Genomic DNA, 13,145 nt, shown 5'->3' on the forward strand with positions numbered 1-13,145 from the left:
TTTAAAGCCTTATATATAATGGCCTTGTACTATCATGTCTATCTTTTTATTTTATTTATTTATTTAATAAAAATAGATAAATTATTATTTTATTAACAAAAATATAATTATATAGTAACATACTAACATTATAATATAAGAAAGCAATTACATGATAGTGCACTAGCAGTGGAGGTGGGACCCCGTCCATCTTGCGTGGCACATTATAAGATATTAGCCAAGCCTATTATTATTATTATTATTATAGTTAATGGGCTTAGATATCCATAAAAGGCCCATAAAACTTTCTGGCCAGCCCATTGAGAATCAGTTAGTGAAATTTCATTCTCGTTAGGGTTTTAGGAATTCTCAGGTTTAGGAGGAGGGAAGGGGCTAGGGTTTTGATTTGGCAGGGAGACTTTGAATTTCGGCCACTTTCTCAAACTAAGAATCATCGGAGCAATGGGGATGGATCGGGGCGATGGTCGTACTCCGAACCAGATGCGGCCGCTCGCGTGCTCTCGCAATCTCCTTCACCGTGCCCATGGTTCTGCTCGCTGGTCCCAAGGTAATCCTGGTAGCTCTGATATTAAATTTTACTTTCTTGAATCTTTTATGTGTTGATGTTGTTCTCTTTTAGTTCTTTGGTTATTTCTCTATGCAAATTAATTGTTGTTTTTCGCTTCTCTTAGCCTGTTTTTGGTTGCTTTATTGATTTATTTAATGTTTTGTGATTTATTTGCCATTTTCTATGATTTGGAAATGATTATTGATTTCAAGATTGATTTTTTGGTGTATTTGGGAATTGATGGCGCTCCAGGAAAAGAAAAGAAATGAAATCAACAATGAAATGGTTTATGTATTTTTTGTTTTTTTGTCATTTCCATTGCTTGACTTCCATTTTCTGCCAATTCAAAGAAACTCTTAAAAGGCTGTATATTTTAGCAAAAAGAGATGATGTTGAGAAAAACCTTAGCCAAAAACACAATAGGACGAGGATGAACCTTCATGCGCGTATCATCAGATCTAATGGTTACCAATAATGTTCTTCCTTTTAACATGCACTTGTTTTAAATGTTTTCCGGATGGGAGTGAAGCTGGTTGTTCTTCTATAGTTCTATGCATGATGATCATGATGTAAAGCATTGGCATTTACTTACATAGGTCCATTATAGCAGTTTTGATGTTTTTCTGACATCCTTGCTTTCTACAGGCAATACTATTGTTCTGGCTGGTGTTTATGGACCAAAAGCTGGGACGAGAAAGGGTGAAAACCCTGAACTGGCTTCTATTGAAGTTATCTGGAAACCCAAAACTGGACAAATAGGTAAATATGATAACTCCACAAAGGTCCTTATTTTTCTTATTTGTTCATTTTGTATGTGATCGTGAACTCCTTTGCTGCTCTGGACCATGAAGTCATACCTGCTATTTGGGTTGATTAAATATAATCAAAACAAAATCCAGCTTGTCCCAATCATTGGAAAATCTGTCTGTTCTCTGCATTCATTTGACTACCATGGCATGTAACTGTTTTCATAGTTTCATTGTTTTCTGGAATCTTTTTTGTAGGAGTTTACTCCTCTTAAGCCCTAATATTTGCGCATGAACACACGCATGCAATCTGATTGACTGAGTTGCTTTAAGCTATTTTATGAGCGGCATTCTTTTTATACCTTTGAACATTATTGTAGTGTTTTTGGATGTTACCGTTAGATGTCATAGGAATTCGAGTCCTAAGAGTTCTCTAACTTAGGTAAACAGGAGAAAGAGTATGAGATTATCCTAAGGAGAACCTTGCGAAGCATCTGCCTTCTGACTGTTCATCCAAACACAACAACTTCAGTTATATTACAGGTCAGTTGGGTTAATCTTCAGAGTATACTCTCTGTGTCTTCTTCAATTCTCATGCATTTCCATTTCTGGTAAGTACTATGATTATGCTTGTTGCTTTGATTTTTATGATGCTTAAGAGGAGTGCATTTCAATCACATGCAGGTGTCTCATTTTAATTTTTTAATGTTTAACTTTTCTTGCAGGTTGTTGGTGATGATGGTGCTGTATCTTTTGCCATTGATGAAATGTTCATGTTTTTGGTTTTAACCATATATGGGTTCGAAAAGTAGTTAAATAACCGAATCATTTGTCTCAGCTGTTCAATCCTTTTGCTTTCCTACAAGTGTCTAGTGGTGATCCTTTATCAAAGCAGCCAGTAAATTTTATTGGCATTTATTTTTAGAAATTTATTTTAGAAGGCAAATTGGATTAAGATAGTACAGGTGGTAATTTAAAGCATCTGCTGCTGCAAACCGATTTTTATCAGCCATTCAAACATCTGCATGCATTATTTGGCAATTTGACTTTTGGAGCATATATTGCTCGTAATAGTAGAATTTGAGCAAGTGTTTGTTTGATTTCCTCGCCCCTTGATAGAATCATGTCCCTGTTTTATGTTTCTTGCTCCTAATTGGAAAGATGCAAACATTTTAGGCCTTTAAAAAGCTAGCTTGGTGTAGAATTTAAGGGAACTTAGGGGGTCAATATTCAACTTGTTTTGTCAATATGCTAAGCATGCATGTTCAAAGTAACAAAACACTCTGGTCTATAAGTTTTCTGTTTTAATAAATTGGTTCTCTGTATCAACTCATTGCAATGCTTCAAATTTCTAATGGACAATATTTATCTTTCCTGTCTTATATGAAGTGCACCTGTCTTGAAATGTTTCTCCCCCTTTCCCAAATCATTTCTTGGACCTTGCGAATGACTGCTGGGGCTTCATTACCGTGCAACCTCAGTTTTTTAGGAACTGCAGAAGTCATATTTTCTTTCGTTGTAGTCATTTGATTATCCCATAATATTGGTTTTGGTGATAAAGTTCCTTGATAAAAGATCTTAGCTTCTCCCATGTGCCATAAATGCGTCTTGTGCTGCACTTGTTGATGCTGGTATCCCTTTAAAGCATCTTGCTGGTAACCTGGCTCTTGCTTTAATTCAGTGACTCCATTATCCCAAACTTGTGATTAACCTTTCTTGCTGGCTTCTGCAGTTGCAATCTGTTGTGGCCCTAACAGAGCATGGATCTTTGATTCTAGATCCTACAAAGATTGAGGAGCAGGTATCTCATTCACTGCTTAAGAGCTGAAAAAAACAAATATTCTTATTCTTTTTTTATTTTTTTCATAAATTGACAATCAGTAAAAACTATCGCTATGATTTTTTTTTTCTCTTTTTTTTTGGGAATTTGGACAGAAATTGCAGGCGATTGCAAATTTGGTTTTTCCAAATCCTCCTACTTCAGTCATTCCTAAAGGCTCGTCGCCATCTGCAGAAGAACCATTTGAGCATGGAATTATAACTTCTGTCACCCATGGAGCAATGCCAGGTAAGATGTAAGCTTAAAATATATATTTTTTGAACAAATTTAAAGATGCACATTGAATTGAATTATTGTAAAGAAAAACTTCTAAAAAGCTATCTTTTTATGTCTTAAATCATAACTTTCTCGTTTCTGTTTGTGAAAAATCTAGTTGATGACTACTTCAACTGCCTTGAACGTGGACGTGCTGCTTGTTCAAAAATCTCAGAATTTTTTAGGAAAAGCTTGCAGTCAGATTTGCCAGACAATGCTTCAAAAGCTAGATAAATTAAAGATCCTCTGGTAAACCTCACCGTTGAATGTCATCAAAAGCTAGAATTTTTTTTTTTAATGAATAACTGTACTTGTATGATTGTTTATTAAAAGTCAGATGTGTTAATGTTATATTAATCTTGATTGAGCCTAAAAAATTAACAGTATCATATGCCTTGGTTTGTAATACTATTCATATGTGAGAATATGTTTATGTACACGTGCAGTTTTTTAATAAATGTTATAATTTATGCACATTTAGTTAGGTCTAAAATTTTAAATTTGAAAGTTTTGTATACAGTATGTATTATTATATTGCAAGTGCCAGCTGAAGCATTTAAATCAAAATCAATGACTTTTAGTTATTAAATTCATCTTTGCAAATCATCTTTGTCAGCACCAACCGATTGATAAAAAAATTCCTCCAAGTCCTGTTAATAATTCCTAGTTAATAAATAATAATGCGTTGCCAGCATCTCAGTGGAAACAAACACAAAATGAGCATCAATTAATAAGAAAATCTCATTACAAAATATTTATTACCATGGTAACATAGATATTTATTCAATACAAACAAGTAATTCTCAGGTAAAAGTTACAACAATAGGGCTCCTGACCAAATTTGTAGGGGAAACCCAAGAAAGCTGGCCTTCTCTTGTCATCCCTGCTGCAGGTGGCACTCCATCAACAGTGAACTTGACCTCAAACGTCAACCTCTCTTCTTTCTGACTGAACTGAAGTGTGGTTGGATTAACAGCAATGTTCACCCCTTCCGGTTCATCAAACTCAACCTGATAAGCAGAATTAGCGTCTCCTACATTAGTCACTATCCTAGTCACAGTCACAGGGTTCCCTGCTCCCAACTTCACTGAGAAAGAAGGGTAGTTCAGCTGCTCCACTGGAATCCCATTGATCTGAGAACAACTAGCTGTAGTCCGGATTATGGCTGATAGTTGATAGTCTGCCATCCCAGTGCCACAAAGATAATGCACATAGTTATAGTACTGAAGATCATAAACCAGACCTGGATTAACAGCTGCCAATGGATCCACATGTCCTGAACCCATAGCATAAACACTGGCATTTCCACTGTACTCATCTTTGATGGGTTCTCCATTGGTGTTGAGTGCATAAGCTGTGGTCATGAGAGCTGATTTAATCCGAGCAGGTGACCAGCTTGGGTAAAGGTTCATGAGGAGTGCAACAATGCCAGAAACATGAGGTGTGGCCATGGATGTGCCACTGAGGAACTTGAATTTAGAGTAAGAACCGGTGGGACTTGGCCCTACTCTCTGTGGCCATGCAGCGAGGATGTTTACTCCGGGGGCAATAATATCCGGCTTTATGATACCGTAGTTCATCTTGCTTGGACCTCTGCATGAGAAGCTTGCGACGGCCGGTGATGGCCTGACACCGAGCTGTGTGCCGTCCAAACTGATTGATGCTGTTGGGTTTGCAGTGGAGTTTGTTATATAAGTCACAATCTTTTGACCGGCGTCAAAGCCAACGTTGGCCACCGGAAGTACGTGTGGCTCAGGTGAGGTGGTGTTGCCGGCCGGCCATGTGTTGACTAGTATCATGCCTGCTCCACCAGCTTTCTTCACCTTCTTTCCAGTTTCAACAGGGTCATAAATTGCATTCCAGCAAACAACCAGCTTTCCAGCCACGTTGTAAGTCTTGAGATTAACATTGCACACTAATCTATTCTCCTTTTGTTTTGGAGTGCCAGTGTCATCTGCACCCGGGTACACAAGATCCAACTGATCCGAAGGAAAGTTGTCAGGCTGGTAACCACCTTCTCCTTCCAACTGAGTCCCATCTCCAAGATTAACAGTAGTTAAGATTCTCCTGTCAGTGGAGGCTGCTCCAATTGTGAAAATCCATGGTGCATCGTTGGCTATTATGTTAGGACTAGGACCATCATTCCCTGCTGCAGCACAAGGAACAATGCCTTGTCTCATAGCTGCAAAAGAACCTATGGCCACAGGGTTATGAAACATCTGCAAACTCACAGCTCCAAGTGACATTTGAAGGATATGAACACCATCACGAATGGCCCAATCTATTCCTGCAAGTATATCAGCACTCTGTCCAACCGTTTTCCCATTGTTATTATACAATACCTTGTAAATGGATAAGTGAGCCAGAGGAGCCATTCCGGAAGCTCTACCATTGGCCTCACCGAGCACATTGGCATCATCCACAAAGTTCCCAGCTGCTGTACTTGCCACATGAGTCCCATGCCCGTTGCGGTCGTACGGGTCTGGCGCCCAACCGTACCGCAAAGCTCTAATGCCGATAAGTTTTCGGTTGCACTTGTTCGCCCAGTAGCATTGCCCGTTCCAAACCGGAGCCTGCGGCGGCTGCGGCATGTTGTCGTCTTTGAATGAAGGGTGATCGGGGTCAATGCCGCTGTCGATGACTCCGATAATCTTGCCAGCGCCGTAGGAGGAGCTGGCCCAGAGGTCATAGTCCCAGTCCTGGTGGAGTTTTAAGTATGTTGGCGTGTTGGTGGTGTGGAGGATGTGAGTTTGGTCTTCTTGAGCATACACAAAGCCGTCCCTGGATTTAACTGCTTTGAGTTCGCCATCGGTTAGTTTTGCGGCGAAGCCAGTGATCACATGGTGATAAGAGTAGAGTAACCGTGGATCGCCGGAGTCGAGGCTGGTGTTTGGCAAGAAGGATTTGTACCAGTTCTCTTTGTCAGTGAAGTGGAGGAACTTTGTGTTGTTTGGCTCTGCTACGTGAACGATGTAAACCTTTGTTTCACTGCTAGAATTGCCTCCATTTTCATTGATTATTGGTAGAAGCCTGGCTGCATGGACTTGAAGAATATCAGAAGAGGAGAAGATTATGAAGAAGAAGAAGAAGAAGATAGTGAAAGATGATTGGAAAAACCTCTCCATTAATGAGTTGAATTGGAGAGGATTGTGATGGTCTTGATCTTAGCTTGCTGCAACTCTAGCTCTTTTATACATGATCTTGATCCATGAGAGAGATGGCAATGAGTAAGAGGAGGATGGTCACATGAAGTTTCGGTGAAGTTTTACTAATTTGTTTGATAATAATAATAGGCCAATTATGTGCTTCATTATAAGCATGAACATGTACTCTTGGAATCCCATGTACTGATGAGTACTCACTCTCATGCATGATGAAAACGTTCTTTAGATTTAAACTTTTTTCATTTTAAAACATCTTGCATGGCATCTCCAAGTTCAAATATCTCAAGATATATCTATATATATATTGAGTGATGGCTCTTATTACCAAATATTACATAACCTTAGTAGCTTATTAACATTGAGCCATAGACATCATCATCATATATATATATATATATATATATTGATAACACCAGGATGGATCTGATCATTTTCTCAAGGATCAGTTGAGAAGCTGTGGCTCTTCCCCGTGGACGTAGCCGCCGCCGTCACTTCCGTCATCATATTTGCCACCTTTTTTACCTTTCTTACACTTTTTGCTTTTATCTGCCTTGTCCCAATCCCTTTATCTTTTGCTTTATCTGTCCTTGTCCCAATCCCCTTTACCCTTGTCTTTGTCTTTATCTTTGTTTTTGTCTTTATCCTTATTTTTGTCTTTGTCCCAGTCCCCTTTACTTTTGTCTTTATCCTTGTCCTTGTCCCAGTCCCCTTTACCTTTGTCTTTATCCTTGTCCTTATCTTTGTTCCAATCCCCTTTACCTTTGTCTTTGTCCTTATCTTTGTCCTTGTCCCAATCTCTTTTACCCTTGTCCTTGTCTTTATCCTTGTCCTTGTCATTGTACCCTTTACCGTTATCTTTGCAGTCTTTGTGCCATAATGCATCATCGGAAGGAAGGACAGTGGTGGCAGCCTCAGTGCCGGTGACATTGCCGGAGTGTTGAGCAAGGGTGTGGGCATTTTCATTCAAGGCATGCTCAGGATCAGTTACAAGAGTTCTAGTGGCCATGCAGATAGCTGCACACACTAGTAACACTTGTCCTACTAAGACCACAATTCTGCCACTAGTTCCCATTGGAGACTGCATTGCTTAGGATTCTGAGTTAGTATGTGAGGTTGTAGGAAGGTTTTATAGGGAGTTTTAGCTACGTTTGGTAGACTATATGTTTCATATTACCTTTGATAAGAATTACACTTTAATGATATCAATTTCTTAGTTTAGATTTTGCTTCACTGTTGTGTAAAGGTCATGCCTTTTGGGGCGGAAGAAGCCAAGTTCCCCCCAATAGCTAAGGTTTTATTGGTTTTGGGGATTGAGAAATCAAAGAAGAACACTACTAGTGCTCAGAGTGGGATACAGACAAGTGATTGTCTTGAAAAGAGCATTTCTTAGACACTAAAACAACCACCTTTGATTAGAAATATAGTATTTCAGTGCTAAAGCTGCAATTAAAGAAAAATTTAACAGGTTTATACTTGTGAATTAAGTGTATGATCACCTTCTCTTTTTTGTTAACTAGCACTGATAAATTGCTATTTTATCATCTTAGCTAATGGTTTGAAATTAGTTTATAAAATGGCCACATGATGGTATGGCACACCTAATGAAACTAATATGATTTTACCTTTGTAAAAATTTCAATGAGCTTTTAAAAAGACATGAGAAAAATAGTAATTTTTTTTCCTTATTAAAGAATAGGTCATTAACTTTTTGCATAACATTAGTGGAGCTTTTAGTGGCCTATGCACTTGATTAATTAAGAAAAAATTATCAAAAAGACAAATGACAGAAATTAATTATAAAACTACCCGACCTATTTTAGGCATATTTTTCATTTTTAGTTAAAATGAAAATCTTTCATAAAATGTTTGTGCATTCCTAAAAGCCACTTTTGAAATAATGTTTCTCATTTTGTAAAAACTAACTCAGATGCTTAGAATTTCATGAAAAATGCTTAGACATTGTCAGTGATTGTTATTCATTTATTATGGTAAAATCCAATAGATTTTTAACTTTGAAAATCTTATCATAAATCATATCATATTACATTATATGTTGATTAGAATAGAAAAACATCTACTAAAATATTTTTTAAATCAATCCTACATATGTTTACAAAATATATATTTATGTGATCTACATACATCTTTTGATGACTTGTATGGATAGAAACAAATATCATATTTTATTTTTAAAAAATATTTAACTTCTAGGCAAAAAAATACTATATATATATATATATATATCAAACCAATGAATAAAACAACAATAATTCACAAGTTTATAACAAATATATATATTCTAAAACTTAGTTTCTAAAAATCAACCTGTTTTGTAAAAAAAACACAGAAAATAAGAATAAAAAATATATTATGTAAACAAAATTAAAAGGTTTTAGGGATCAAAACAAAAGGATTCTGAATTGCCACCTCGGCTCTTATTAAAGTACAATTACATGCTCATATAAAAAAAAAGGGGCCTCATAGAATTACATTAAGTTCGGATTAAAAAAAAAAAGACCCATCGGCAACCCTCAACAAGAAGTACAACAAGGGATCAGAGATCCCCACTCAGCTCCCCTTTAGTACACACACAGTCTCAAAAACATATGAGCATTCAGAAGGGTTTCTTCTCATATGAAACCAAACCATGAATTCCTCCCTCAACTTGTGCTGCTCCAGTTCGCACCTGGAAAAAAATAAAAAAACTTAAAAGGCTGAGTAAAGATAACTTTTGTGAAGAGTAGGAAATGGTTATATTCTCTGATATTTATCAGCAATTTTTATAATTCTAATGAAGTAAAATTAATCAGAAATTTTTATATGAATTGTCATTATGTATCACAATTTGTATAAATTGAATCAATTTCTAAGGGAAGTTCTAATTTATAAACTCTAGTTTCTAGAAAAGGAAGCTTAAGGCCATGCATGTTTAGCTGTTCATGATTGACATCCAATTGCAAGATTTTTATGATGCACTAACATTACGGCAAGTTACATAGAGATCAGTATGATTGTCGACATTTTCAGCGTTTTTTTCTTGTGTTTGACAATAAAAATATGTCAGGAATTTAAATTCAAACATAGCAAGACATATATGCTATAGTGTTGCATGCAACATGGATTAGGAATCAAATGAAAATCATAAACATCAAAATTTTTTTAGAAACATAAGTATCAAAACATACCTCCAATCTCAACACATTTGATCTTAAGAGCTCGTGAGCAGACTGCATAGACGATGCCCCAAGATCTTGAAATCCTTGCTTGACAGCTTGCATTGAGTAAGGTATGAACTTCAAAACAGAGCCCTTGTCTGCCACAGCTCCAACTACTCCCTGAGCAATCTTTAATTTTAATTTATCACCAAGATATCGAGCATCACTTCCTTTCGTCATAGCTTCAAGGGAGCCCATGCCTCTGTACTTTTTCACACGACGACCACCCTGGAATTACAACACCACAATAAATATGATAGAAAATGAAAAAAAAAAAATCCAGATGAAGATCAATTTGGCGAAGGAAGACAACCCTTGATGTTGTCAAGGGCCACTTCAATGAAGGTAACACTACACAACAAGCAAAATTAGAAAAACATAAAAAGGATAGCACTCTCAATGCCTGTCCAGATGAGAAATGTGTGAATTGATTATCTTGAAACCAAAACCAGAAAAACTCAATAAAACAAAATATGAAATAAAACCAACACAAACATATGGCAAGAAAAAGAATGGTAGAGTTCACGTAGAAACTCAAGATATTAGGCTAGGATTGACCAGTCTAATAGTTTGAAAGTAGAAAAGACCCAACCTAGTGTTGGAGAAGATCTCAAGAATAAGCAAGTGCAAGACTACTGGTCATCTCACAGATTGACCTTTTTGATAACTTGATCACATATTGTGGACATCTTGTCATTCATTTACAAGATTGGAGGGTATTTTTTCACCTTGCCCAAAATGATCCATGAAATAAAAAAATAATAATAATAATGAATAAATAAATCACTAAACTTGTTGAGCTATTACTCTTGGATGAGAAAAAGAAAGTCTTTGTTGTTAATAATGGTATTTGCCTTCAGCAACCAACAGAACTATCAATTAAACTGCTGTATATCTGTACACTGCACGTTTACAAGCATTTTTTTGTTAGGATAAGGGATATGAGCCTATGACAATCACTGGTCCTTTAGAAGTTCTTGTCCGTTTGGCCCATTCTCCTCATTTTTTTTTAATAAAAATAAAAGTCCCAATTCAACCCTTCCAAAAATACACTAACACACTTAACACACACAGCGATTGAAGCAAGATATATGCTTTAAAAAAAGAAAAACGACTTCCATTTGTTTTACAGCATACCTGATTCTCATATACCCCAGGTGCCTCATGGCTACCAGCTAGGAAACTTCCCATCATGACAGTAGATGCACCAAGGACCAAGGCTTTCACAATATGCCCAGAGTTGGAAATCCCACCATCAGCAATAACAGGCACATCATGATCTTTTGGCATACGATGAGACCTTTGTAAAACAGCCGTTGCCTACAAAAATATAACTCAATATAATGTTTCCGGCAGTGCTGAAACAGATAAACCCTACTAACATTGTAATAGGCATCTAGCACAGAATATTCATATAGAAAATGAAAAATTCAAATTAGACTATCTAACGAAGCAGAAAATAATAAATAAATCCAACTAAAAACCACTCCTTAAACTAAATCACTACAAATCTATTCATGTATGACCAAGCACACTAAGAAGCTCATAGCTTCCCCCATTCCATACAAGCACTGCAGATTGCATACCTCAATGAGCCATAAAACCTCAAGAAATGAGGCCTAAAGCATGCCAAAAATCTAACCTTTAGCTTAATAAGGCATGAGAATTTCAATTGAGAAGTAAATGGAGTATAGCAGAACATCATTGTGAGAGAACACTACTTGAGATAAAGAAATGAGGTCTCAAGCATGCCAAAAATCTAACCTTTAGCTCAATAAGGCATGAGAATTTCAATTGAGAGGTAAATCAAGTATAGCAGAACTTCATTGTGAAAGAACACTGCTTGAGATAAAGAAATGAGGCCTAAAAGCATGCCAAAAAAATCTAAACTTTAACTAAATAAGGCATGAGAATTTCAATTGAGAAGTAAATCACGTATAGCAGAACTTCATTGTGAAAGAACACCACTTGAGATATACCTGCCCTCTGCCAACAGCACAAACCTCCTGCGTAGTGCAAATGGAGCCAGAACCCATCCCGACCCTTAGCCCATCAGCACCCGCTTGAATCAAGTTTTTGCGCCTGAGCAATCGTCACCACATTCCCTCCAATCACATCCAACTCTGGAAAACTCTTCTTGGCGTGCTTTATCATCTCGATCTGGTACACTGAGTTTCCCTGAGAGCTATCGACCACCACAACGTCGACCCCGGCCTTCACCAACTGCTCCAGCCTCTCCTTATCATTCTCTCTCGTTCCGATCGAGGCTCCCACCAGAAGCCTCCCATCACGCCCCAGAGATGGCTTCCCGAGCTTCGGGAATACCCCGGATCCTTTCGATGTCCTCCATGGTAATAACCCCAACAACTTCACCGTCCTCGTCCACCAATGGCGCGAGATCGAGCTTCTCTTCAGCCAAGAAAGCAGCTATTTCCTCGAAATCGTACTTCGCCGGCACCGGCGGTGGGGCCGAGCGCATGTAAGCAGAGACGGGAACGTCCTTATTCTCAAGACGCTCCCAATCGGACCTAGCAACGACTCCGATCGGCACCTTCTCAGGGTCGGTAACGACGACGGCAGGGAGGATGTCATCAAAGGTGCGGATTATGGCATCCGAGCCGGAAAGTACGGAGGGGCCATGGACAAAGGGTGTGCGTCGGGATTTAGCGGATCGAACGAGAGAAGCCTGGAGCGCCGGAGAAGAGTTACAATGGATGATGGCAACACCGCCAAGGGAGGCCATGGCAACAGCCATGGATGACTCTGATACAGTGTCCATTGGAGAAGCAACGCAGGGAATGGAAAGTGAGACGCGTCGGGATAGGCGGGTGGATAGGTCCACGGCGTCAGCGGGGAAGTCGATGTAGTGGGGAAGCATGATCACATCGTCATACGTATACGAAACCCCTTGTGAGAAGAGCCTCGAAGCCGGGAACCCATCCTCGAGCTCCATCTCGAGCCCCTTCATGGCGGCGGCCGGAGCTAGGGTTACGGTGATATGCGATGAGGTGAAGACGACGAAGTTAATTATCCTCGTGCGTGTTATATAGGACGGCGACGGATTAGGATTTAGGAGCAGAGAACGGAGAATGGACGGTCAGATGGGAGTGAGTATGCATAGGAAATAGTGTTTGGATTTGGATGAAAGGCGGAGATAAAGAGAGATATGAGATCTAATGAAAGCGAGAGGGGCTTTTGTCTGTGAATAATTTTTAATGGATACGATAATGAAATCGCGTTGGAGCGCACGTAGGTGTGACTGGATCCGTGCGTTATCACACTACCTCGCAATAGACAATCCTAGTGGGACCCGTTTTGGTTTGAGGATAATTAATAAAAAAACAACTAGTGTGATAAAAACGATTGATAATTATATGA

The 13,145-nt window shown here is 38.4% G+C and overlaps 3 protein-coding genes across 3 annotated transcripts; 1 reads left to right on the forward strand and 2 right to left on the reverse strand.

Moving 5' to 3' along the window:
- The first annotated feature begins 342 nt into the window (after nt 1–342).
- On the forward strand, nt 343–3,779 carry LOC120258073 (exosome complex exonuclease RRP46 homolog). Its single transcript, XM_039265415.1, is given in 9 exon segments — nt 343–547; nt 1,193–1,306; nt 1,736–1,836; nt 2,019–2,039; nt 2,876–2,948; nt 3,026–3,039; nt 3,041–3,094; nt 3,229–3,361; nt 3,507–3,779. Coding segments are annotated over 9 exon segments (732 nt in total). The 5' UTR covers nt 343–441; the 3' UTR covers nt 3,623–3,779.
- Nucleotides 3,780–4,191: 412 nt separating this feature from the next.
- On the reverse strand, nt 4,192–6,513 carry LOC120258109 (subtilisin-like protease). Its single transcript, XM_039265454.1, has one exon. The coding sequence runs from the start codon at nt 6,511–6,513 to the stop codon at nt 4,192–4,194; it is 2,322 nt and encodes a 773-aa protein (XP_039121388.1).
- A 2,438-nt stretch (nt 6,514–8,951) lies between these two features.
- On the reverse strand, nt 8,952–12,894 carry LOC120259297 (inosine-5'-monophosphate dehydrogenase-like). The gene is given in 6 exon segments (XM_039266878.1): nt 8,952–9,238; nt 9,738–9,995; nt 10,905–11,087; nt 11,747–11,842; nt 11,844–12,089; nt 12,091–12,894. Coding segments are annotated over 6 exon segments (1,500 nt in total). The 5' UTR covers nt 12,736–12,894; the 3' UTR covers nt 8,952–9,166.
- Nucleotides 12,895–13,145: the final 251 nt, after the last annotated feature.

Source organism: Dioscorea cayenensis, chromosome 4 (genome assembly GCF_009730915.1).
Source record: "Dioscorea cayenensis subsp. rotundata cultivar TDr96_F1 chromosome 4, TDr96_F1_v2_PseudoChromosome.rev07_lg8_w22 25.fasta, whole genome shotgun sequence".
NCBI lineage: Eukaryota > Viridiplantae > Streptophyta > Magnoliopsida > Dioscoreales > Dioscoreaceae > Dioscorea > Dioscorea cayenensis.